General features: G+C 47.3%; 9 protein-coding genes across 9 annotated transcripts; 6 read left to right on the top strand and 3 right to left on the bottom strand.

The window, feature by feature from the left end:
* Positions 1 to 617: 617 nt before the first annotated feature.
* Positions 618 to 4,450, top strand: rga1 (Rho-type GTPase activating protein Rga1; the record flags this gene model as incomplete). The annotated part of the gene is made up of 6 exons (XM_049252703.1): positions 618 to 1,004; positions 1,059 to 1,761; positions 1,820 to 2,461; positions 2,528 to 3,631; positions 3,692 to 3,978; positions 4,031 to 4,450. The coding sequence occupies 6 exons, from the start codon at positions 618 to 620 to the stop codon at positions 4,448 to 4,450; spliced, it is 3,543 nt and encodes a 1,180-aa protein (XP_049108202.1).
* A 1,038-nt stretch (positions 4,451 to 5,488) lies between these two features.
* On the bottom strand, positions 5,489 to 6,777 carry LOZ57_003654 (uncharacterized protein; the record flags this gene model as incomplete). Its single annotated transcript, XM_049252702.1, has 3 exons — positions 5,489 to 6,206; positions 6,258 to 6,579; positions 6,633 to 6,777. 3 exons carry the CDS (start codon positions 6,775 to 6,777, stop codon positions 5,489 to 5,491), a joined length of 1,185 nt encoding a protein of 394 aa, XP_049108201.1.
* A 388-nt stretch (positions 6,778 to 7,165) lies between these two features.
* On the top strand, positions 7,166 to 8,226 carry RPN10 (proteasome regulatory particle base subunit rpn10; the record flags this gene model as incomplete). The annotated part of the gene is made up of 4 exons (XM_049252701.1): positions 7,166 to 7,191; positions 7,251 to 7,289; positions 7,343 to 7,562; positions 7,633 to 8,226. 4 exons carry the CDS (start codon positions 7,166 to 7,168, stop codon positions 8,224 to 8,226), a joined length of 879 nt encoding a protein of 292 aa, XP_049108200.1.
* Positions 8,227 to 8,348: 122 nt separating this feature from the next.
* Positions 8,349 to 8,939, bottom strand: LOZ57_003652 (uncharacterized protein; the record flags this gene model as incomplete). Its single annotated transcript, XM_049252700.1, has 3 exons — positions 8,349 to 8,700; positions 8,758 to 8,880; positions 8,929 to 8,939. 3 exons carry the CDS (start codon positions 8,937 to 8,939, stop codon positions 8,349 to 8,351), a joined length of 486 nt encoding a protein of 161 aa, XP_049108199.1.
* Positions 8,940 to 10,237: 1,298 nt separating this feature from the next.
* Positions 10,238 to 11,985, top strand: LOZ57_003651 (uncharacterized protein; the record flags this gene model as incomplete). Its single annotated transcript, XM_049252699.1, has 8 exons — positions 10,238 to 10,270; positions 10,348 to 10,381; positions 10,439 to 10,533; positions 10,585 to 10,606; positions 10,666 to 10,762; positions 10,826 to 10,837; positions 10,896 to 11,064; positions 11,128 to 11,985. 8 exons carry the CDS (start codon positions 10,238 to 10,240, stop codon positions 11,983 to 11,985), a joined length of 1,320 nt encoding a protein of 439 aa, XP_049108198.1.
* Positions 11,986 to 12,821: 836 nt separating this feature from the next.
* Positions 12,822 to 14,033, top strand: LOZ57_003650 (uncharacterized protein; the record flags this gene model as incomplete). The annotated part of the gene is made up of 1 exon (XM_049252698.1): positions 12,822 to 14,033. The coding sequence occupies one exon, from the start codon at positions 12,822 to 12,824 to the stop codon at positions 14,031 to 14,033; it is 1,212 nt and encodes a 403-aa protein (XP_049108197.1).
* Positions 14,034 to 14,092: 59 nt separating this feature from the next.
* LOZ57_003649 (uncharacterized protein) lies at positions 14,093 to 14,870 on the bottom strand (the record flags this gene model as incomplete). The annotated part of the gene is made up of 2 exons (XM_049252697.1): positions 14,093 to 14,151; positions 14,210 to 14,870. 2 exons carry the CDS (start codon positions 14,868 to 14,870, stop codon positions 14,093 to 14,095), a joined length of 720 nt encoding a protein of 239 aa, XP_049108196.1.
* A 455-nt stretch (positions 14,871 to 15,325) lies between these two features.
* On the top strand, positions 15,326 to 16,624 carry ERG26 (erg26, C-3 sterol dehydrogenase; the record flags this gene model as incomplete). Its single annotated transcript, XM_049252696.1, has 2 exons — positions 15,326 to 15,910; positions 15,962 to 16,624. The coding sequence occupies 2 exons, from the start codon at positions 15,326 to 15,328 to the stop codon at positions 16,622 to 16,624; spliced, it is 1,248 nt and encodes a 415-aa protein (XP_049108195.1).
* A 1,257-nt stretch (positions 16,625 to 17,881) lies between these two features.
* RIM15 (rim15, signal transduction response regulator) lies at positions 17,882 to 24,038 on the top strand (the record flags this gene model as incomplete). Its single annotated transcript, XM_049252695.1, has 2 exons — positions 17,882 to 18,433; positions 18,507 to 24,038. 2 exons carry the CDS (start codon positions 17,882 to 17,884, stop codon positions 24,036 to 24,038), a joined length of 6,084 nt encoding a protein of 2,027 aa, XP_049108194.1.
* Between the last annotated feature and the right edge of the window lie 865 nt (positions 24,039 to 24,903).

Below are 24,903 nucleotides of genomic sequence, written 5' to 3'. Positions count from 1 at the left end.
CCTCCCCTTCACCTGCAGACACGCCGCCTCCAGCTACTCAGTTTGCATCGGTGAACGAGGGGGTTAATTAGTTAATGTTCCCTCTGCATGCCAAGCAACTTCGCCGCTCTCTCAGTCTCATCAAAGCGCCGGGCAGCTGTTGTTCAAAATCTCTCAGCTGCTGGCCTAGCACCTCATTGTCATTGCTGTTGAACCTGAGTGCTACTCTTTGTGATCTGGTGGTGTTGTTTGGCCATTCTCGCGTCACTTCTCGCGTCATCACATAAACACTCCCTTTGCTTGACAAGCTTCTTCTGTGACAGATTCCAAGCCTATTCTGGACCTTCCGGAACACTTTGCACTCTTGTGCACCGCCGCAATCATTACAGTATCGCTGTGACATCCTGTTGTGGAGACGCTCATTGAAAGCACTGAGTGCTCGTCGATCATTGACCCTTCCCGCTTAGTAGCTGGTGCATCGAGACTCGCGCGAATTCCCTCGTTTCCTCGATTTCCCTCCCTTTTTCTATTTTATCCATACTTCGACCACCTCTTCGCCAGAGATCTATTCTATCGAGTGTCTTCACCCTGCGAGCCCAGAATCCCGCCCTAGGTAGGGGAGGCCGTCGCTCGCGGAGATGCCTCCACCGCCTGGTCATCAAATTCCCCCGGAATTGATTCCTGGCGGCGCACGAAATGGAGGTCTACAGACAAATGTGAATGCGGGGGTGTACGGTGATGCCTATCAGAGTCATTCACCCACAGACATAACTGATGCAAAGACTGGTGCTCCCTGGGCCACACCGGCGGCCTCAGGCCCGGAACAAGGCCAACAACAAGAGAATCGTCCAGGGCGGCCCCAAGAACCCGGATCTGGTCCAAGAGAGAAGTCTGCGCCTCGAGACAGATCCCGCCCAAATGTAGGAAGTGGTTCAAGAATTTGCCGCAAGTGTGGAGAGTCCCTCTTGGGACAGTTCGTCCGTGCTTTAGGTGGCACATATCACTTAGAATGTTTTCAGTGTCATGTAAGCATTGCATCATAAATACGCTACAATATCGTTACTGACTCTTCGTGCCAGGACTGTGGAGATGTTGTCGCTTCTAAATTCTTTCCCGTGGATGCTGAAGATAAAACAGGACAATATCCCCTCTGCGAAACGGACTATTTCAGACGTCTAAACCTGTTATGCTTTGAGTGCGGCGGTGCTCTCCGTGGATCTTACATTACAGCCCTGGACCGAAAATATCATATTGAGCATTTTACCTGTTCTGTTTGTCCCACCATATTCGGTGCCCAAGATAGCTATTATGAGCATGAAAGCAAGGTCTATTGCCATTACCACTATTCGACACGATTTGCCCAGAGATGCAACGGATGTCAGACAGCTATCCTTAAACAGTTTGTCGAAATCTTCCGTAATGGTTCAAACCAGCACTGGCATCCGGAATGCTACATGATCCACAAATTCTGGAACGTCCGTTTGGCCCAAAATGGTGAGCAGTATGCCCCTCCAGAATCGGAGCCAAACGCGTCTCAAGAAGTACGTGAGCATATCCGAAAAGAAGAGGACGAAATGGAGGAGAAAGTCTATCGTATTTGGAGTGTACTGTCCGCCTTCGAAGAGTCGTCAGCACAGTGCATTTCAGATATGCTGTTGCATGTCAGCAACGGTGCATATGTAGATGGAGTCGTGGTTGCTAAAAAATTCATCTTCCACGTGGAGATTTTATTCAAGGCGATCGATAGACTTGCTTCTATTGTTTTGTCTAATGGCATTCAAGGTAATTTTTCAGTCTTGCACGATTGCCGTAACCTGCTAACGTATCCCCTACTATTTAGATTTCTCATACGCTAGAGAGGCAAAGCTTCTTTGCAAGAAGATTGTTGCATTCTTTGCACTTCTGTCTAAGACTCAAGAAACTGGTGTTCGCAAACTTGGCGTGACTCAGGAGCTGCTCGCACTCGTTACTGGATTAGCCCACTATCTCAAACTACTAATTCGCATTGGATTACAGGGTGCTCTAAGACTTGAACGGGAAACCCAGAGTTCACGAGAAATTTTCAAATTCCTTGAGCATGTTGAAGATCTAGATGGTATTGAAAAAATCACCCCAAGCGGGCTCAATAGTAATGTTGAGCGACTGGCAAATCAATTGTCCGATTGCTGCGCTGCCTGCGAAGCGCCAATTGATGATGAGTGCATTTCGCTGGGAGAGAAATTATGGCATAGGAAGCCAGCCCATCTTGTATGTGGAGCTTGCCATGATGACCTCACACTAGATCTAGCCAGAGCTCGTTGGAGCGAGAAAAACGATAGACCGTTCTGTCGTGTCTGCGCTGAACAAAAAGGTCATGATCTTCAGGCTGTGGGTGGGTTCGTCTATGTGACGAGGCTGCAGCAATATATTTTCTTACTCCGTGTAGCTCTGGCAAGACTGCTAGGTGTTTTGCGATCAAGTGGAGCCTTGCCTCACACATCTGGTACGATATTCCCTGAATCTCTCCTTTCTTACTTGGTTATTATATTAACATAGTATTTGTGTATAGATGACCCGAATCTCAACCAATATGAGGCCAACGATGGACACAGGCTCTCTTCCACAGGCGAGCTGCAATCCCCACCCCAGAGGTCCAATACCAGATCCAATTCATATGCTGAGAACTCGATGGAAGCTCTTGGGCAATCTTCATTGGAACAAACTGTTGGAGAGATGAGAAGACTCCGGTCTACCAGGAACGAACGAGCAGTTTCTACAACGTTCAGAAAAGCTCGAACTTCTCGAATCATTGATGGTCCACAGGGAAGCAGTGCTAGACCTGGCTCCTCTGGGGCTGATGGCGGCGATTCTCGAAATTATGGTTTCCAAATTGTTGAAGAACGAGATGTTGATGGTGAACCAATTACTGACCTGACATTCGGAAATCAAGATGCATTGACACTTGATGATATTCCTCGCATTGTTGCCGCTGAACAGGCCAAGGAATACCGACCCAATGCGTTTAAGCATGCAGGCACCGGACTTGTTGCTTCTGGTAGCCAGGCTCCCAAAATCAAGCAGGGTCATCAACGCGAAGTCTCGAATGCCGACGATCTATTAGCTCCCCCGCCTAAAGCGACAAAATATTTCTCTGAACTGTCTGCCCTTGAATACTTCATTGTCCGCCATGTCGCTGTTGTTTCCATGGAGCCGCTGTTAGAAGGCCATTTCAATCTCGAGGAGCTTCTTGGGTTGATAGAATCGAGAAAACCAACGATTTGGAATATTTTCAATAAGGCATTCAAAAACGATGGCCGTAAAGGTGGTAAGAAGAAGGGAGTTTTCGGTGTCAATTTTGAGCAGTTAGTCGAAAGGGACGGCACGGAATCGACCCACGGAGTTGGACCTGGCACCCTTCGTATTCCTACATTCGTTGACGATGCCATCTCTGCTATGAGGCAAATGGACATGTCTGTTGAGGGTGTATTCAGGAAGAACGGAAACATCAAGCGCTTGAAGGACACCGCGGACTTGGTCGATACGAAATACGAAACAGTGGATTTGAACAAAGAGACCCCTGTGCAGGTTGCGGCGCTGCTTAAAAAGTTTCTTCGAGAGATGCCAGACCCCCTTCTCACTTTCAAACTACACAAGCTGTTTGTTGTTGCTCAAAGTAAGCTTCTATATTCTTGATGTCCACTCATTGTGTCTATGATGTTAACCTTGCACACAGAGATATCTGACCCCCAGAAGCGAAGACGTGTTTTACATCTCACTTGTTGCCTGTTGCCAAAAGCTCACCGCGATACAATGGAAGTCCTATTTTCTTTCCTTGGGTGGACATCAACATTTTCACATGTTGATGACGATACTGGAAGCAAAATGGATATCCACAATCTTGCCACGGTCATGACTCCAAATATTCTTTATTCCAACAACAAAACAGCTGGTGTAGATGACAGTTTCCTGGCTATTGAAGCTGTTACATCATTGCTTGAGTACAATGACACCATGTGTGAAGTGAGTCTTTTCTCTATTACAAGCTAGCATTGCACAAACTGATTATCTACAGGTGCCCCACGACCTACAATCTATTCTTAATGATACTTCACTCTTTAATCGAGATGCTGAGATCACAACCAAAGAAATTCTCAAACGCTATGCCGAAATCTCTAAAATCCCTGCTCTTCAGCGCGCCCCTACTGGAATCGATTCGGCTCCTGCACGATCAGGATCAAACCGCGGAAGTAATACACCAGTCGCAACAAGAATTGATGGTGATCCATCCCAAGCTACTGCTTGGCAGATGCAAAGCTCCGTTCGACATGTTCAGCCTCAGCAAGCTAATGATGGGTCTGAACTTCGCCCCCAACCACAGCCCATTCGCAGCGATAGTGGTGATAGCTATCATAGCCAGGGTTACCATTCAAGACAGCAGCAACAACAAATGGCGTATAGGTCTCGACAGCCTATCGGACAGTCAGGCATTTAATGCCAATTGCTAATCACAAACAAAAAACGTTCCCAGTAGCATATTTGCTTCCCTTCTTTGGTAGGCGTTTCAAATCAGGATGCTCTGGTTTCTTCGGCTCATTGGCTAAGATGGCGTTGCTCATGATTTTCTTTTCCTTTTCCTTTGTCACTTGATTCTTTCGGACGGCTAGGTGACTTGTTTATCGTCAACCAGGCTGCATCATGGGGAAATTTAAGCACTAAATGGGATTTGCCTATTGATTATGTCTCATTTCATTTTCTCGCCTGTCACAAGTTCTGGTCTTTCTCCACTATGCCTCGAGTCTACTCCCTGTCTTTCACTTCCATTTTTCTTGCATAATTTTCTTTCTTCTACCACCTTCTATGGTATCCCCTTTTATTTCTCTTCTCTCCACTTCTCTATTCACTTCTATTCTGCCTTACCGCCCCTTTTTAACCATATCCCCTTTATTCATTCTGTATGAGTCTTAATGATACCATTTACACTTCTGAACCGCCCTGCCTGCAGGGTGTTCAGTTTCACCCCTCCACTTCCTTTCTTGTTCGCCCATGATTCACGACTAGCAGCATCATTTCATGGTCTTGTTCCTCTGAGAAAAAAAGCCCATAAGTTGTTTTGTTCTCATGCTTAACTACTTTGACTTTGAATGCCTTTGGGTTCGCACCTATTTATCCTTTTGTTAATTTTTGATTGAACAGCGCATTCTACATATGTTCAGAGTAAAATAATGGAAATTTCTAGTTTTCTGCCTTGACCTTATCTCTAGTATCCTGTGCCATATATCAACCGCAATCACTTACTATAGAATATTGCAGTATTTGTAGAAACCCTATATAACCAATGGGGGATGGAGGCATAGACTAGTTTTATAAAGTGTAATATATAGGAGGAGCATCAGAATTTGCTTTACTATAAGCATATGATATATCTTGATCGCAATCGAGCTAATTCCCTTCCTTCAAATGCGACCATGACGTCAAAGCTGAATACAGTTGCCCCAAGAAAACGCCCAGTAAATAAAAAAATAGAAGGATTTCACGGTCTATTACGAAGCACCCTTCTACCCGTTTGAGGTGCTTCAGCGGATGAAACTTTGTTTGGTCCGGTGGTCGCCATGAGCTTTTTCTTCGCTGGTGCCACCTGGTTTTTCGAAGCGGCTGCTTTCCGTGTGCCTGTCAACGTGCCAGTTCCAGTCGTAGACTTTTTCGTCGTGGTGGTACCTGAGCGAGTAGATCTAATAATTGTGGTTCCAACTGACGTATTCGACGCAACAGTGCTTGTGCTAGCAGCCCGTGTGCGCTGCTGACGTGTCGCAGGTCGAGACACAGGTTTGCGAGTGGTGCCAAGTGCCGTTCCTGGCCGTTTTGTAGTGCTATTCTTCGGTCTAAAAGAAGCAGCACTGGACGGCCGGTTTACTGCCGGGCTGCTTTGAGGGGAGAGAATTTTTTGGGCAGCACCCCTTGCCCTTGTTTTGGAGTTCTCGTCCGAGTTTCCGATGCTGGATTTGAAAGATGAGGCATTGTGTGGTTTGAAAGCCTGGGGTTTTACCGGCGACTGTTTTAAAGGAGATTGCGGAAATGTTCTAGAGTTTGAAGATTTGGGAGACAATACACTTCCTTGTGTATGCTGCGAGATAACTCGTGCAGTACCCCCAGTTGCACCTGTCTTGCCGCGTTTCTTCGGATTGGCAAGAGGAGGCTCTATTGAGTTGTGACGGACGACATTTTCTTTATCAGAAGAATGGATCTCATCACTACAATCGGTTAGAATGTCCCTAGAAATCCCATTCATCAGGTAAACGTACGTTTTCCGCCCAAGGACTCGCGCAGCCTTGACGACTGGTTTTTTCCCGCTAATCCTAGGCGATTTATCGGCTCGCTGAGTTGAACCGGTCGTCTTAGGGACGATTGCTGCTTTTTTGAACGGCGAAGGAATTCCGGTGATTGTTGAAGCGTTAGGCCTTGCCTCGTCCACAACAGAGGTTTCCTCATATTTTGCAAGCAGATCGCCCATCAGCTTTTTACGTAGTGCCATCGGAATACGGTTAACTCGTCGCTCGATTCGTGATCGTAGATCTTGTGCTTGGAGAGCATAGTGGGCTCGAAGTTTACGAGCTCGTTCCGTTACTGAGACACGCCATAAGCTAGATGGATCAAGACTAAATGTTCAATTCGCATACCTTCTAGTTGTAGATTTTCTATCAGCGCTTGCTTCTGCTGTTGTGTGATCCTCAGTTTCTTCCTTGGTGGACTATCTAAGGGCGTTCGCGCGCCGTCATCGAACGCGTCTTGTTCGACGATCTTCCGCTTTTCTGCGACGCTCATATTTGGTTCTAATATTTTGAATGACGGTTTGAGTGATTTTAATTTTGTGAAGACCTCAGTATGGGGTTGACAACTTAGTTCCCCCAAGTATCTGTGAGTGTGTGCGTGTACGTGTCATGCAGGGAGAAGTGATGATGCCTGGAGTTGAAGAAGCGGGTGTTGGGATGTAAACATGCCAAGACTTTACCGGCAATGCTGGAGCTTCGTGGTCTAGGCCGAAACGGGAGTAGCGCTAGCCAGGCACTTCTTGAGGTCAGCTACGACAATCAAACAATCATATCACTTGCTACTGATAACTCCCTTTATTCCCACCATTTTAGATTACTTTCGCTCAAGTGACGTTTTCCTTGATTATTATTTTTACAATAGAGGTGGTCAAATTCACAAGATGACTCTCGAGGCTACAATGATCATGTTAGCCGGTCTTTCTTCATTTGTCATCCCTGGACGATGAGCTAACTCAACGGTGCTAGTGTTGACAACAGTGAAAGCAGTAGAAATGGAGATTATCTGTAAGTAGGCAAATCTGCTCTGATGGAGCTAGTATGCTCATTATCGCTGTTAGGCCAACGAGATTCGATGCTCAGGCCGATGCTATCAACCTTATCCATTCGGCAAAAACGCAAGCAAACCCCGAGTCCTCTGTTGGTTTAATGAGCATGGGTGGCAACGGTCCAGAGGTTCTAGTTACATTCACTGTGGATATCGGACAAATATTAGAAGGTCTTCATCGGTCAAAGATTCGGGGAAATGCCCATCTATCTTCGAGCATACAGGTTGCACATGTGAGTGTTGGAAAAATACTTAGTACCAGCATCTATCTGAGGTTGTCTAATGCATATGGTTCTCCTTTAGTTGGCTCTGAAGCACCGAAAAGAGAAAGCCCAGCGACAGCGAATCATCGTGTTCAACTGTTCACGTGTTGAGGAAGATGAGAAATCTCTCATTAAGCTTGCACGGAAAATGAAAAAACATAACGTCAATGTAGATTTTGTTGTTTTTGGCGATCTGGACTCGGAAACAACGAAGAAGATAAAAGCCTTCCATGATAACGTCAACAGCACCAGCAACAGCTCTCATATGGAAATAATACATCCCGGTCCGAACCTGTTAAGTGATTCGCTCATTGCCACACCGATAATAGGCGGAGAGGCAATGGGTGGCCGCGAGGGAGATGAAGGAGGCAACGGGTTCGAATTCGGTATTGACCCGTCTGCAGATCCCGAATTGGCTTTCGCCTTACGGATGTCCCTTGAGGAAGAAAAGGCTCGACAGGAAAAAGAGAAGCAAGAGCAAGAAAAGCAAGGAAAGGAAAATCTCGAGGGTATTCCAGAAGAATCGCAGCCTCTTCTTGGCCAAGAGTCATCCGGTGGTGACAAAAAGGACAAGGGGAATGATGGCAACAAAAAGGATAAGGGGAACGATGGCGACAAAATGGACACCTCATGATATGCCGGCGCAGGCCATGCTTTGAAGCCACTAGATTATTGAATACTTCATGCCACGTTCGCCGTTTATATACGGAGTACAGCTGTGACATAAATCTAACTTCTAAAGTGCTGTGTAGTTTATCAACTGCGGCTTCTCAGCCATGCCGCCAAATGCCGATCAAATGCCTCACATCTCACCGGCATTTCCATCTGATAGAATGGGTTTTTCATGACATAATCTGCATATAATTCGTAGATCTTGCGCATCATAACATCAACATTAGGCATGAGCGGATCGGTAAATAGAAGGAATTTGGTGCCAGTGATGGTTTGGAAGCATGTTAATCTAAATTTCTCCGTTTCAAGTACTTCAAGCCCGGTTTTGGGCAGGCCTGGATTAGGGAGGCTAGAAAGTCCCGGGGAAGTATTATTACCGGCAGCTGTGGAAGCAGAAGAGACCTGGGGTGTTAGAGAGCGAGTAATAGCGTGAACACTAACAAAGGTCATCAGTAAATATGTGCCATCTTCACGGCAGCAATAAGAAACGTACCCGTGAAATGTGCCGGCTAGGACGAGATAGTCATTTGTAGAGAGTTTCTGTAGTCCAGATTGGAAGTCGCGCTGGTAGATTAAGCCGCCAGCTTTGTTAATGACGACGAGGGAGTATACGACCCTATATCAACATTAGCAACAACCAGGCAATAATAATGTTCAGAAGAACGCAGCGTACATGGTGAGGGGCTATCAGGTCATAATTTATCTCCCACGACGCAAATTCTCATTGCTGAGAAACAGAGCCGGAAAATGCCTCGAAATTGGCGGCGCCTGCAGCAGCTGGAGTTCCTGTCCTTGTGGTGACGTTGAAACTGTCTGTATCGGAAAGGGGCTTGGCGACACCGGGCTAAAACCTAGGAATGATTGGAATGACTAATAATTTTAGTGCCTAATATGGCAATACTGCAGGATATTATGCACTAGTCCCGGTAAACCTTATAGTATTTAGCGAGGTCGGGCAGCGGTGTTTATTATATGTATATGCAAATATGAGGCCATAAAGCGGCGGTTTATTGGATGCAGTCTGGGATAATTCTCTTGTAGTCATTTATATTTACGTATTGTTAATCCCATAGAAAGTAAGACTAGCAGCTCAAGAGTGCAGCTCTTCCGCTAAGAAAGCACTTGCATATCAGGTGTGGTTGAGGTATAAAAAATGGGTCGCATTGATAGAGTAGAGTGGCCTCGAGAGAGAACAGAAATAGCCAGGTGATAGGGGAGTTACATAGAAGCTTTAGGTGGCAGTTGGCTACTTATTCCCAAGGTAGCAGCAAGGGTGCATTCCAACATGTGAAGAACATCTGATGCCCAGCTCCAACCAAGCCCCTACAGCACAGACACATATAAAAAGGAAAGCAGTTGCGCTTGTCTTGCTTTGATGTTCTGTTCTGTTGGTAAGGCTGAAGAACGTTAGAGTTGGCCATTCCCGTCGCGGGCTAGCGCGGGTTTAGGCAACCTGTGGAGCCTAAAAGCGGCTTGACTTGATCGCGTCGCTCACAAGTACAGAAGCTAATGGCATTTCCCTTCCTTGCCATTTTCCTGCCAGAACTCGCTTGATGTGCCTTTGATACATATACTACCCCGCCATCCTTTACGTCCTCTTAGTAAAGTGAACGGGAAAGCCGAGCCATGCTCCAGCACCAGCCTGCCTGCTGGTTATATCCTTGGCTACGGTGATAGCATCAGTTAATACAGGACTATCCCCTCCACGGATAAAGTTTACCCACTCGAATATTCCCTAGCCTTCTATGTGCACTACATCAGCTTCTAGATGTTGAAAGCTTTATTGCTCCCTATTGAAACTCACAAAATTCTATCTACCCCTACATTAAACTTACAATTGCCTTTTCTGGCTGGTTATGAATGTGCTACTTTGCTTAGTTTAATTTATACGTTCCTCGTCAGTGGTCTGCATCTTCAAGAACTTGTGGCCCAGATAATTTTGGAATTGCCTTTGAGATAGGCTGACTCTCGAAATGGCAAACCAGGCAATTCTTCGGATTGGGCGGGTAGCTATTCCCCTTACCTACACTCACAAGTTACTTTGATTTACTCTTTACTAACCCTAACATGTTTATGAACTTAGGAAATAAGCCAGCTACAGCAAGGGTCAGATTTATGTAAGCGACACTTTTAATAAGTTATGACTTCTCCAAAATGCTAAATGCTATATATAGCCTTGGCTGTAGCTTGCAAGGAAGAGGACATTCAAAATATTAAAGCCTTAATCATCGGCCCTGCCGAGACACCATATGAATTTGGGTTTTTTGAGGTCTGACGTACTCAGCTTATTATGGGCCGTAAATACTGACATGGATTGTAGTTCGATATTAAATTTCCCAAGGGTACTTTTCAAAACACTGAAATTTAAGAGTACATTCTTCTTATACAATTTTGTCCATAGAATACCCCGCAAGCCCTCCCAAAGTAGAATCTGTGACTACAAACGGGGGGCGAACCCGCTTCAATCCGAATATCTATGCCTGCGGCAAAGTTTGTCTGTAGGTGCATCATGAGTCCCTGATGCTTGGTTTAAATCTATTGCTAACATAGAGCTTCTGCAGATCCACCTTAGGGTAAGTTATCGACTTGTTTGGTGTACTTGGAAATTCGATAGCTCATTCGCAATATTAGAACCTGGCGTGGTGAGAGTGGCGAGCAGTGGTCATCAGCACAGGGCCTAGAATCTATTTTGATTTCAATCCAAAGTCTGATGTCATCAAATCCATATGAAAATGAGCCTGGATACGAGGATGCGAAAGGCGAGGCAGATTTGAAAGCAATGGCGAAATACGTTGAAAAGGTGAGAGCTTCATATATAGCGCATTGTTTTCAGTTTACCTACTTCTCTTCTCATAACTTTTAGATCTATCACGAAACCCTACGTATCACTGTTATACAACGCCTTGAAGACGCCTTGGGGATCCAGGCAGATGGAGCTGTGATTCCACCCTCTCGCAGCTTTTCTGATTCCGACGAGGACGAAGATGCAAACCCACCTTTTGAGCCTTTCCATGATTTATGCAAGAGGCGATTCCTCTGGTACTACGACTCTTACATGAACATCATAAAGGAGCAAGAGGCCAATCATCCCGTTGGCTCCCGCTTTGAGAGAATGCCTTTCGAAGTCGGTGGCAATTCAATGGATGGGCGCTATAATTATCCACAGATGAAACAGCGAGTGGAGCTGATTAAGGACGCTATTATGCAGGAAACTCATGGCTGGGTTGCCGAGGGACTGAAGGCTAAAGCCAATGATACCAGAATATCAGTTAGCCTTCAACGACAGTACGAGCAAATTATGGAGGACCTGAAGTTAAAGAAAAATTTCACCTTTGACATTTCCCTCGATGATGGCAATCCTTTCGTCTGGCAGCTGACCTTCTTCGGCCGACCCATGACTCACATGGACGGTGGCATTTTTCGTATCAAAATCTGCCTTAGCCCACACTTCCCTGAAGAGCAACCTCGCGCTTTCGTGCAAACTTCTATCTTCCACCGTCGGGTTTCACAAGCTGGTGTCCTTTGCTATTCCTCTAAGAAGCTAGAAGATATGAGGTCGCATGTTGAAGCAATTGTGGCTGCTTTAGAAGACGAGTCGCCGACATATGACCCACGCGCGACGGTTAATCCAGAGGCATCAAAGCTGTTTTGGGGCTCAGCAGAACAGAAAAAGCAGTATAATCGTTTGCTAAGACGATCAGCACAACGTAGTATTGAGTAAGTGAATTTCAAACAATTAAAGGGTTCCATAAATGCCCAGCGTTTGCTGAAGACTGACTTAATTTTTTACCCAGAGAATAATGTTCGTATATCTTTAGTTTACCATTTCCAAGAATAAAGCTTCTGGCATTTCCTGTTCCTTGTGTGCTACCATTCCTAGACCCGAAATTTCCGTCTCTTTTGTATTCTCTTTTGGGTTTTAATTTCAAATTTGCCTTTTGTTGCCCAGCATGCTTTAACATCTTTTCCAATCCATCATTCGTCACATATTTAGTTTAACCAAGAACTTCATACAGTTTTATATGCGAAACTTAAACAAAGTATTATTTGGCGTACACTGCTTCAGGCCAAAGTATAAAAAACTATCAACTTCCAAACGGATTAGCCTCGTTTCTCTAGGAGATGAACCATTTGGGTATATCGATGTCCGCATGGTAGGCCTATAGTTGCTATGCTCCGTCTGTCAGAGTCTGTGAAGAGCAAAAGCACGAGGTGATTTATACTATATTTCCCAATGAATAACGAGCGTTCGACTCTACTACGCTACCAACAACAACAGAGCAGCTTGTGTACATGTATGCAGGCCTTTGAATAGAGTCAAGACAATGAACGATTCGACAACAATGGGGGGTGCTAGTTACATACAGCGTTAGTGGCTTTAGACAGCGCTTTGTATGCAAGCTTGCCTGCTGCCTAACTACTCTGTACACACACCAACATGCCCTCCCTCTAGTGAGCTATCCGTCCCCGAAAGAATCCTATGGATGCGTGCAGCTTTATCTCTTAAGATCTTCTGAATAGCTGGTTTTTGATTTTCGTACACCGCTCCTATCACAAATGATTCCCAAAGACTATCGATTCTACAGCCCCGAGGGACGCGTATATCCAAACGGTGGCCCTCGTTCCTGGGTTGTCATTGATTTTGACCAGCGTCGCTGCTTTAGAATCGCAGGCCCGGCTGAGATCCTCCCTGACCATGAGAGTGCAGAGAAACTTGTTGCGCAATATGCTGATCATGTTGGACCAGAAGTGCATTTAATACAGTTGTCTGCCGATGGCAGCCTGTTAAGTGTCTCATCGGATAATGACCCTACGTGGGAAATTAGATATTCAGACGTCCCCGAATCTGTCAAAGACAGCGAGCTGGTGTGTAGATCGGAGTTAATTGAGGTTGACAGGCTCCATGTTTGTACAGATGTTGTTCAACACCCTCAAAGTAATGAAGTCGTGGCATTCAAATATGCCATTACGCAAGAAAACGTGCCAAGTATCTGGGATGAGCTACATATACTCAAAGCATTGAAACATAATAAATGTTTTGTTGACTTTCATCGTGTGGTCATTGACGATGTTTCCCGGAAGATCCTTGGGTTCACATCGAAATTCATATTCGGCCCCACGCTTGAGCACTATCATAGCACCTTCTACTTCCACTGGCTGGAGCAGCTCACCACAGCCGTCGATATTTTGAATCTTCAATTTGGAATTATGCATCAGGATGTCGCACCCCGGAACATTATGGTTGATTCAATGGACTTGAAGCTTTTCGACTTTGACAAGGCAGTTCGTATTGGAGGTCAGGAACAGTATCCCACGCTCAATGATGTTGATGGGGTTGTTTTTACTGTCTACGAAGCTCTCACGAAGGACGAGCATTTTCGCCAGGTAGATTTCCGGGAACGGGATGCTCACGTTGTCGAATCATTGAAAGAGTGGGAGTTGGTCATCCCGTTAGAGGATGGAAAGAGCATTGTCGAATATCGAAATCAGCTGGGAACATGGGCCGCCTACCGAAGACAAAACCGAACGATTACTCACCAATCTGAGGCAACAAACCCGATTGTGTGGCCTGAGTACAAAAAACCCCCTACTTTCAGAATTCCTTGTCCAAGTGGAGAAATTGAAGTCTCTTGTCGACACAGAAAGGATGCCTTGGCTGTTGGAGATTATGTCACTCTTTGGGAAAGGGCTTCGTCTTATCAAAAAGTGGAAACAAACTCCATGAATGCGACGATAAAAAAAAGCCAATGCACGGAAAGCAGTCTATGAAAATAGGGTGACACCGGAGTTGTTAAGGAAAGCTACTTGCAGTTAATAAGTATAATTTATCATGCGGTGTAATAGCAATTGAGAAGTTTCATGCGTACAAGAGACAGAGGCGACGATACTGACGTAAAATTCTCATATTAGAGTTCAATAAGAGCTGCATTAAACCCCACACATACTTAAAACAACAGTATCGGTATCCTCTTCGGCGTTCACATCTCCTATATATCCAACCCAGCCCTGCCCAACTTTAGCCCAGGCAGTCGGGGTTTCTTCAAGATTCGTAATTCTTTCCGGTGAGAATACCAAACTTTGAATCCTACTCTCACGTCCCGGAAGATATATCGCGGCAGCATGGCCAACATTTTTCAAATGAAGGGCTTTCTGGCTATAGCAACTCGCTAGCTGCTGAGACGAGCCAAGGTTCTCCGCGGCCACAGGGTTCAGATGAAAATCTGTTCGATGATAGGACGCACTCTCCCACGGCAGGCCAAAGTTCTTGCGGAAAAGGGGATGAATTTTCAACGGAGGAGCAAAGGAGCTGAAATGCCCACCAAAAATTATCCTTCCTCCGTTAGATACATATTCTGTGAGCTTTGGTAAGATGCCTGTCGTCTTGCGTCGTATAAGGCCGGCATCAGTAACGAAGATGGCGCTGGGTATATTGTTCTCGAGGAAGTTTAGAGCGCTTTGTGTTGTCCGCGCGCGCACAACGCGAGCTCGATCAGAGAGAGCATTGAGCAAACGGTTATACTGCTCGTCGAAGAATGCTTCGGTTTCAATCGAGAGTAGCATAATGCAAGGCCGGTCTTCGGTTGATGTTTGCTGTTCAGGACCCATATTGAAGCAGGCAGCCGGCCGTTCTAGTGTTGGAAAAGTGCTGTGAGCCTTTTATCAGTCCTAAGGTGGTGTATAGAAGTCATTGAAGAAACATAGCTAGGGAAAATAGAAAGCAGAGGCGTTATGTTCTCTAGGACATCGCGCTCTCATATTGCGGTTCTATAGGTAGAGTCATTGCAAGGAAATTCATACTTGTGATCAGAGCTTTGGGAGGTATCAGTTGTCAAACCGTTGTGTTTTGTAGACACCACACCAAGACGGTTGAGTTTTGAAGTCGGACGGAATTGACTTTCTCAAGATCCCAGGCACAACCACGCGCTCCATCAACCAACAGGTATGTCACCTCCACTCCAGACCCCAAAGCAAAAAGCTCTCTGACTGTCTCATTTATTCTAAAAACTTGCTGACCCGCAACCTTCACTTCCAGCGTCACATTTTCCTTTACAGAAACTACGATGGCACCTCAACGAAGCATCGAGCTTGGCTCCGTCCTTGTAATCGGTGGCTGTGGATTCCTGGGAACGCATATCGTTGACCATTTGTTAAATTTCCCTTCCGAGAACTCCACGAATGAGGCGTCTCACATTACCGATGCCAACGGCCAGCCAGATAAACGCTTCTCATATCCTCACCTTCGAGGACGATATCCCGTATACAAAAACACAAAAGTCTCAGTGGCGGACCTGCGGACGTCAAATAATCGGCTTCCTGGTGCAGACTACTATGACGCCGATGTTCTCTCTGTCGATTCGCTGCTAGAGGTGTTTCGTGCGGTGAAGCCAGATGTAGTAATTGATACGGTATCTCTGATGCTCGAGGGAAATCATGAATTGATATATAACGTGAACGTGAATGGGACAAGAAATCTGCTGGAGGTCGCCGGAGGCCGCAAAGGAGATTGGGGAGGAAATTGCAAAGCCTTTATATACACCAGCTCATCGTCCGTCGTGCATGATACTACGAGTGATCTGATACATGTGGATGAACGATGGCCGAAGATTACAGGCAAGTTGCAGCAAGAGTATTATACAGAAACGAAGGTTCGTGAGAGCGTTCAAAGATGATGAGACAGTTTCTAACGGCCTAGCTAGGCCATTGCCGAAGACATGGTTCTGGAATGTAACGGCTTTTACCCCAATGGTATGCTTACGGTGGCCATTCGCCCTGCAGGAATATACGGCGAGCGTGATACTACACTGACATTTAAGATGGTTGAGCATGCCGCCAAGTCCTCGCAACGAATTCTCAACTTCCAGCTGGGTGACAACAACAACCTTTTCGACTTCACCTATGTTGGTAACATCGCATACTCCCACATGCTGGCCGCCGAGCTTCTACTGGCTACGAAAAAGCGAATTGACGCGGATGCAGCCCGGCCACTTGACTATGAGCGGGTTGATGGCGAAGCGTTCAATATCACAAATGACAGCCCAGTGTACTTCTGGGACATGGCACGTGCGATCTGGGCGCTCATGGACCGCTATGTCGAGCCGCATCAGGTATTTGCGCTGGGAGAGAGCACCCTAACCATCGTTGGGGGGATCCTAGAGGCAGCCTTTGGGCTTTTTGGAAAGACACCTCGCCTGCGGAGGCGTGAAGTGAGATACTCATGTATGACACGGTACTATTCCTGCGATAAAGCGAAGATACGACTAGGCTATGAACCGATTGTTCCACTTGATGAGGGTGTAGCACGGTCTGTTGCATACGTGCTTCAGAAAGACAGTAATCTTCGGGCAAAAAAGCAGCTGTAGGAGTATGGGGTTGGATATTTGGTGGGAAAATCTATTTCTTCATGTTTTAATAGACAATAGTCATTATTTAATGTAGTCGAAAGCGTGTCACGTTAGGGGATGGAGTCCGGCTTACATCATTGCGCCGCCGACTAAGATTGCGGAATATAGTATCTCCGCGCGGAGCCGGTTAGGCCGGCCATCTTGGCACTCACATCATGGATCGGCCAGCAAATAATGAGTGCCAGCACAGGCGAACAATGAGAGAGTGACAGGCGTACGGAGTACTCCGTAGTGGTGAAACCATGGTGGGCGTGCGCTGGCGCTTGGGGCATCTATTCCGGCTGGGGCTTGGGCCTGGGCTGGAGGGGGCATGCCGGAGACCAGGGCTTCTCGCGCATCGCTCCGGCCAAACAAGACGTAACTAACTAACTGGTGCCGGATCTTGTAGCGTGTTTGCCAGACGGGTCGAGCCCCTCTCGGACTGGTGCTGTTCCGTACGGTATTGCATACACACCGTTTTGGCCTGCTCGGCGCCTGCGGCCCAAAGAACGCGCAGTTATTGGCTGACTGGGTGGGGTAGAGTACGGCCAGCGTGTTTTGCCGGTGACCAAAATTTCCGAACGGGCACGCGGACATGGGAGGGTTGGTGTCGCCAGAACGTCGTCCGCATCGCCAGCTCGTCGCCCTTGACCACACGCACTGCCAGCCCATGAGGTGGAACGGGTTCATTGAGCGGTAGTCCTAACCGGCCTCACTTGCTCCCTTGTCCGTCCTCTCTCTCTCCTTACTGTCGACTGTTGTGGTGGTGCACTCTGCTTTCACAGGCATTGCTAGCTCTGCATCTTTGACGTCGAATTGAGCCCGCACAATAACACGTCCCGGAACTTCTCGAAAGCTGGACTGGAAGGGAAACCTGGACGCATCTCACCTGAGTCCCTGTTTTTTTTCTAGGCTGCCCTGGTCCTGCTCTCATTGACCTCAGACCTCGCTTACAACATCGGAATTCGTCCACCACCTCCTCCCCCCATCTCTACCCTTTAACTTCGCATCGAGTGATATTTGGAGTCATGGGCAGTTGATGTGCGGCGACCGAGTTACTTCGCTGGCTTGGGCACCGCTCTGCCTGGCAGACGGGTCTGTCTCTCCGCTAACCCCAGAGCTGTCTCCCGCTACGACTAAGCCGTCTGCCTTCTGAGTCCGGCTATACAATACCTCTTCTTTCGCAACCTCCTGTCTCTAGTCCCCCTAGTCATCGATAGCCAAACAGTCGAAACAATGGTGGAAGATAGCACAACCGCCTCCAGCGTTCCTCGATTCCTGGAACCTCCCGCGATTACCGCCCTCAAACAAGAAGCGCGCGATGCGCCTCCACCTGGCCCCGTTCCGATGATCCGTTCTATCAGCGAGGATATTAGGGAAGAACGGCTAGATCTACAAGAAGCTGCTGAAAAAACTGTTAATGTCATTGTGGATCTAGCGTTGGATGGACGAGTCAACTGGGTCAGCCCTTCGTGGGTTGAAGTAATCGGAACTCCGATTGAAGATGTCGAAGGTCAATACATCCGCGATCTTATTATTGATAATAAATCTGCCTTTGAAGATGTGGTCGACTCCATGAAGAAAGATGATTCAAGAAGTAAGATCATTCGGTTTGCTGTCCATACTGGCTCTGCCTCAATTTTTCGTCGGGATCGGATCCAAAGACCTACGGCTAGCGGTGAAGTTTCAGGTAAAGGAGAAGAAGAGAATAAAGAAGACAATGACGTTCTTAATCTTGAGGGCCAGGGAATTATGGTATATGACAAGCCTTCTGGCGGAGATGGCCATGTAAGTCGTTATCCACCCTAGCCCCCAGTGTATCTTCCTGTTCGCCCTACTGAACAAAATTACCCCCATCTAGACCATGTGGATGTTACGACCGTCATCTCAACCACGCGAGGTTACTATTGGCCTTCCACCCTTACTTGTCGAATCGTTAGGTGTCGGTGCTGAAGTTTTAGCGAACTACCTCACCAAACTGGCAGAAGTGGGGATCGACGATCCTGCTCACCATCCTCCTCCAATGCCCGTCTTATGCCGCATCTGTGAGAGACAAATAACGCCTTGGTGGTTTGAAAAACATTCAGAACTATGTCTTCAAGAACACCGGTCCGAAATGGACGTTCAGCTTGCGCAAGATAACCTTAATGAGCACCGTCACTCTATTGTCAGAGTTTTGGATGGTCTCGAGGCTCGAAGAACTAGACCAGGTCCTCTTGATCAAACTGGACCCCAGGCTGAATACAAGGGCCTCCCCATTGGCCCCAGCCCATATTCATCTGCTCTAGTCTCTGGGTCGTCGTCATCTTCAGGAACGCCTCCACGCTCTAGAGATCCCTCCACTTCTGGCAAGGGCCATAGTCGAACTCGCTCCTCTTTTGCTGTGCGAAGACCGCTTGCTCGAATCGTTGAGCTAATTCTGGATCTATGTGATACTGCTTTGGAGGTTAGCACTCCCGCACTCAAGGAGTCTAGAACAGATTTCGGCGACGAAGTTCGAACACAATCTCCACAGTCAGAGTCCCGGATATCCCAAGTAATGCAGTGGCAGTCGCCGAGTAGCAACACTCTGGAGCAGGAACAAGGCTTGGCTGCCTTATCCGGAGATACTGAACAACTTGCTAAGGCCAAGATCGATGCTGTTTTTCGGCATCGGAGGATCATTGAATATGCAGAACGTATTCGTGTTGAATTTGCCGTTCTGGTAGAGGAATGTGTCACTGCCGCTATGGATAAAGCTGAACGAATAGCAGCGGGCGATTTGGATGACTCTACGAGTTCTAGTAGTAGCGACGAGGCAGAACAGCTCGAGAGGAGCGAGATTTCTTCGCAACAATACTCGCAGGAGTCATTGCCGTTAGTAATGGCCCCTGTGGCCGACCTTGCGACGCCGGAAGCTGTTGCCGAACAAACTCCACGACCACAGCTATCTCGAGGATCGTCATCTATCGCTATTTCAACCCGTTCCAGCAGCCCCATGGAGTGCCCAACTCCTCGTTCACACAAGAGCGTTGGTATTTTAGGCCCAGTAAAGCGTGGCTCCCTCCTTGCTGAAAGCGACGCGGCAGACAGTGATAGCAGTGCACCATCTTCTGCCATGTCTGCTGAACGCTACGCCGAGTCACCATCATCTGAGAGAGCCTTAAGCCGTGGGATGAGCACCAGGGAGAATAAACGCCGAAGTCTGATTCTAACCGGACTTTCGTGCTCTCCACGTAGGGAATCTCCTGCGCGTAACCCTCCTTTATCACCCTTGCGGTTAACCAAGCCGCGTCTCTCCACTGGAGAAAGCTTACCGTCGCCCACTACCTCTCCCATCCTCACATCAATGGAACTTGGACCGCAGAATCCTTCATTCTATCCGTCTCAGCATCGCCATCACCATCGCAGACAGTCCTCTACAAATTCGCCGGAATTAGGGAAAACACCAGTTTCACCTCACTTGAGTTCTGTTAGCCATCCACCGCCGCGTGCTGTTACACCGTCTATTAAGGACTTTGAGATCATCAAGCCTATCAGCAAAGGCGCCTTTGGAAGTGTGTATTTGTCCAAAAAGAAAACGACCCAAGAGTATTTTGCTATCAAAGTTCTAAAAAAGGCTGATATGGTTGCTAAGAATCAGATCACTAATGTGAAAGCTGAGAGGGCGATTATGATGTGGCAGGGAGAAAGTGACTTCGTTGCAAAGCTCTACTGGACATTTGCAAGTAAAGATTACCTTTATCTTGTCATGGAATATCTTAATGGAGGGGATTGTGCTGCCTTGATTAAGCAACTGAACGGCTTGCCTGAGGAATGGGCAATGAGATATACTGCCGAAGTCGTCATGGGAGTTCAACACTTGCATAGTCGTGGCATTGTCCATCGAGATCTTAAACCTGACAACCTTCTCATTGACGCTCGAGGTCATCTAAAGCTTACCGATTTTGGTCTCTCGCGCATGGGTCTTGTTGGCCGACAAAAACGAGTTCAAAAGAACCCAAATGATTCTGCACCTGATCTTCTTAAGCATCCATTCCACTCATCGCTGTCATCTTCACGGTCGGCGTCTTTTGACTTTCCTACATCACACTCTCCGCATTCTACTCCAGTGCTCAATCCTGATTCCGGGGGTCCTGGACAGCCGTCCTATTTCAGTTTAAAAGAGCCCCTGTTTAACCGTGATGTGCCGAGAAGAGCGTCTGGATATCGCAGCGATAGCGGCAGCAGTGATACTTTGGCTGCCTCTATCAAGGGTTTACACTTATTCGAGCCTGGCGAAATTCCATACTTTCCACAGCACACCTCCCAGCCTCAGCAGGGCACGTCAATTGAAGAGGAAGCAAAAAGTGAGGCGAGTGATTCACCGCGACTCTTTCCCGCTCATCCATCGATTAGCTATCAGCCATCGTTTACTTCATTGCATGCTACTCAACAGCAGCCAATACCCCCGGCGATGGCTTTGTTTAACCCTGAGGAGCAGAGCCAGGGTTTTGTTGGAACTCCTGACTATCTTGCACCGGAGACCATCCAAGGTGTTTGTCAAGATGAGATGTGTGATTGGTGGTCTCTTGGTTGTATTCTATTCGAGTTCCTCTACGGATACCCCCCATTCAACGCTTCAACTACCGATGAAGTATTTCAGAATATCTTGGATAGGAAAATAAATTGGCCCGAAGGCTACGAAGAGTTTTCTTCCGAGCAAGCTCGAGATCTGATGAATAAGCTCATGAATTTGAACCCCGAAGAGCGGCTGGGATCAAATTCTGGAGGCGAAGAAATTCGCAATCATCCTTGGTTCTCGAATGTTAACTGGGATACCCTGTTGGAAGACGACGGTTCTTTTGTTCCAACCATCTTGGATCCTGAGGATACGGAATACTTCGATCAGCGGGGTGCCACAATGCAAGGCTTTACAGAAGATACTGAAGACCAGCTATCGCCTAAACCGACTTCAGGCGAATATCCCGACAGACCCCATGATGCTCTTTTCAAGGTCAAGTCTCAAGTTAGCTCCATAAAACGCGGGTTTATACCACTCCATATTCCACCTCATATTCGCGATGGCCGTAGCCGCAGGCTCAGTGAACCTGTTCTAGCGGATGATTTTGGTAATTTTAATTTTAAAAATCTCCCTGTGCTAGAGAAAGCCAACAAAGACGTTATACAAAAGCTCAGACAGGAGGCCTTGCAAGCGCAGCAGCGATCTGTACCATCGCCGTCGACGACGCCCTCGACAGCGTCCGCCCCTTCTCTGGAAGGAAGCCCAATGATAGCAGGGCCTCTCAAGAGAACCATGTCGCAGAACAAAGCTACTAATAGGCCAGCGTCCCCGTCAAGTTTGAGTCAAGCTAATTCGTCCTCTCCAAGTCGCCCCTCGCAACCATCTTCTCCACTTTTGGTTCAGTTCAGTACAGGGCAGCACCATCATGAGAGACGCAAAACGTCGGGATCTTCTTCAACCTTTTCACATCAGTCCATGTCGTCGTCACTGCAGGCTAGTAGCTATGAGACCCCTCGACTAGCTACAAATTTGAAAATGTCGGCAACAAGCGCGTCTTCTCCGGTAAAACATCCCAAACTCCCATCACCCGATAAACTGGCCGGACTTCATCGCCAGAGCAGTGCACCCGCCTCCAGACAAAGATCACACACGATTGGCTCCCAAGATAGCGACCTGGCATTGCCAAGAGAGCCCTTCATTCCGGGCCATCACAAACGTAGAAGTCAGCTTGGTGATATCTCACCATCTTCATCTGATAATGAGGATGCACGAGCGAAGGCCCTTCTAAAAGTTCAGCGACGGAGGCAAAGTTCACGACGACTGTCACAAATCAATTTTTCGGATGGTCCTTTTTTCCGTCCTCTTGACATTCTTATCTGTGAGGATCATCCGGTATCCAGGATGGTTATGGAGCGCTTATTTGAGAGGCTACGTTGCAGAACTATTACGGCGGTCAATGGGATGGAGGCGATGAGGTTTGCTTTGAGCGAGGTTCAGTTTGACATTATCATGACTGAATTCAAACTTCCCCAGATGAGCGGTACCGATGTTGCTCGTATGATTCGGGACACACGAGGTGCTAATACCCATACACCTATCATTGCTGTCACAGGATATCTTAAGGATCTTCCTGAAACACATCATTTCGATGCCTTGATTGAGAAACCACCGACGATTGAGAACCTGACCAATTGCTTGTCCAAATTTTGTCAATGGAAACCACCGCCAAGCGACGACGTATTGGCCCATCAACACCCGATTCCTACATCTGCACTCCGCCATGGTTCGATTCGCGCTGAAGGTAGCCCTAGCTCAGTCTCTTCAGGCTTTGGAGTGGCTCCTACTAGTTCATACCAGGGGTCAAGCAGAGACGATTCTCTTGGTAGCAGCTACTTTGGTGATATTGAGTCATCGAAAGAGGATGACGCTCCTCTTGCCCTAAGCAGTCAAGCCCAGGAAGACTGGAATACTATGAAGGCTGGAGGTCTTTGTATTTCTGAAGAGCCTTCAGTTTCCAAAGAAGGCTTTGTTGGACCCACTAGCCCTCCAGCAATTCCTAGTTTGCTCACCGCAACTTCAGCCCCCGCTGCCTTTAATTTATACAGTAAGCGACCACTTCGCAAACCAAGCTCCATTGACGGCATCCACACAAAACGCGAATATATGGATAAAAAACCATACGAGGGTGCTGAGTCGGGCGATGATGAAGACGAAGAGCTTGGTCGTGCACACACTAGGGGTGCCCGCGCCCCTGAATTGGCTACAGGAAAACAGCGAAGATCCGGTTCAAAACTTGGGACTGAAATGCTAAGAACAAACAGCCGTGGGAGTGTCGTAAGCGCAGGCGACGATATCCTCAAGGAGCGCGAGTGCGAACTCATGGATACAGCTGTCGGCAAGACCGCAGATCCTATGCTGCTACCTCCACTAGAGACTAGCATGGAGCATTTATTCATTGGCGAGGAGGCTTTGGATCCTCTGCCCGAGCTACCAGAGAAGGAAGAGACATGTACTCCACCGCAATTGGAGCCAACTGACACTGCTGCGCAGTGTAATACAGGCGGACAGGCGATGGCGGGCACTGGTGCTACTCATCTTCAGTCTCACGCCACCTTGGGCATTACACCAGCGCTCACGGCAAATTTTGAGCCACGGTATATGCCGAAGTCGCAACAAGAAGACCGCACACCTCCAGGTACAGCGTGTGAGCCGAGCTCTGTAACACCAGAAACACATCGTTCGGGCAAAGCTGAGGATACGGAAAAGACTCCGAAAGCCGCTCCTAGTAGACACTCCGAGCTACCTCTGTCGGACAGAAATGATATCGACAATGATTCCTTTGCAACAGATGCGCGCCGGTTACATACAATAGAGCGCGTAACAGGGTGGATGCGCCGCAGCCACCGCTAGACGCAACCGTCTATTATTTTTTTATGATATTGAAAACATTCATTTACATTCTTCATTTTTCTTTTTGTTTTTCTTTTTCTTTTCTTTTTTTTTTTCTAACCCCTAAACACTGGCATTTTATCTTTTCTTTACAGTGAGGGCTATCTCTCTTCTGGAAGCGATCCCATATTCGGTTGGAATCTGACATCTGATCTTTCCACTCTGTTTTCCTACATTTGCTTTCTCTATCCTATTCTCCCCTTGTATAAGTCACCTTTGCACCAACATTTTCCTTTTTCAGTTCGTCGGTTCGGCGAGCCATGGTTTTGCCATATGGAATACCGTTCTGTTCTATGTCGTCCTCCACTCCGGCCGGTCACTGATCTAACCGTACACTCTGCATTGAGAATCTGCTAGAGATCGTATGCGAGCGATAAAAGGTAGCTTTTCTAGCTGGAAGACGCATGCTTCGTATTGATGCTCATGTTGGTGAACGCATGGCGTGGAGTGGCTTTCTTCTTCTGCTGCTACGTATGGCGATGTCCTGGGGGTTTCCCTTTCCCTGTTCATATGTAATGAAATAATGAGACCAAATGCAATGATAAACAAGATCTGTGTGTAGAATCAGTAACTAGTGTAGCTAGATGCTTGAGTTGGCTTTTGCGTAATCTAGATTTTTTTCCGTCCCATTTTTTCATCAGGCCACCAAATTGTGCCCTTCCGTGGCCCCTGCGATATGTAACTACTATACGCCCCTAACAATGTAACTCCGGTCTTCTTCTTGTATATTAGGAGGCTTACCTGTTGGTTTCTCGTTTTTATTACCCTTGTCCTGTGCGCGCGCTTTTCTCCGAGGCTCAGCTGCTATCAAAAAAGAGTCACCCCT

This window comes from Ophidiomyces ophidiicola, assembly GCF_022830035.1.
Source record: "Ophidiomyces ophidiicola strain CBS 122913 chromosome Unknown scaffold_13, whole genome shotgun sequence".
NCBI classification, from domain to species: Eukaryota; Fungi; Ascomycota; class Eurotiomycetes; order Onygenales; family Onygenaceae; genus Ophidiomyces; species Ophidiomyces ophidiicola.
Note: the sequence above shows the minus strand (reverse complement) of the source record. Positions and strands in the feature narration are given on the sequence as shown.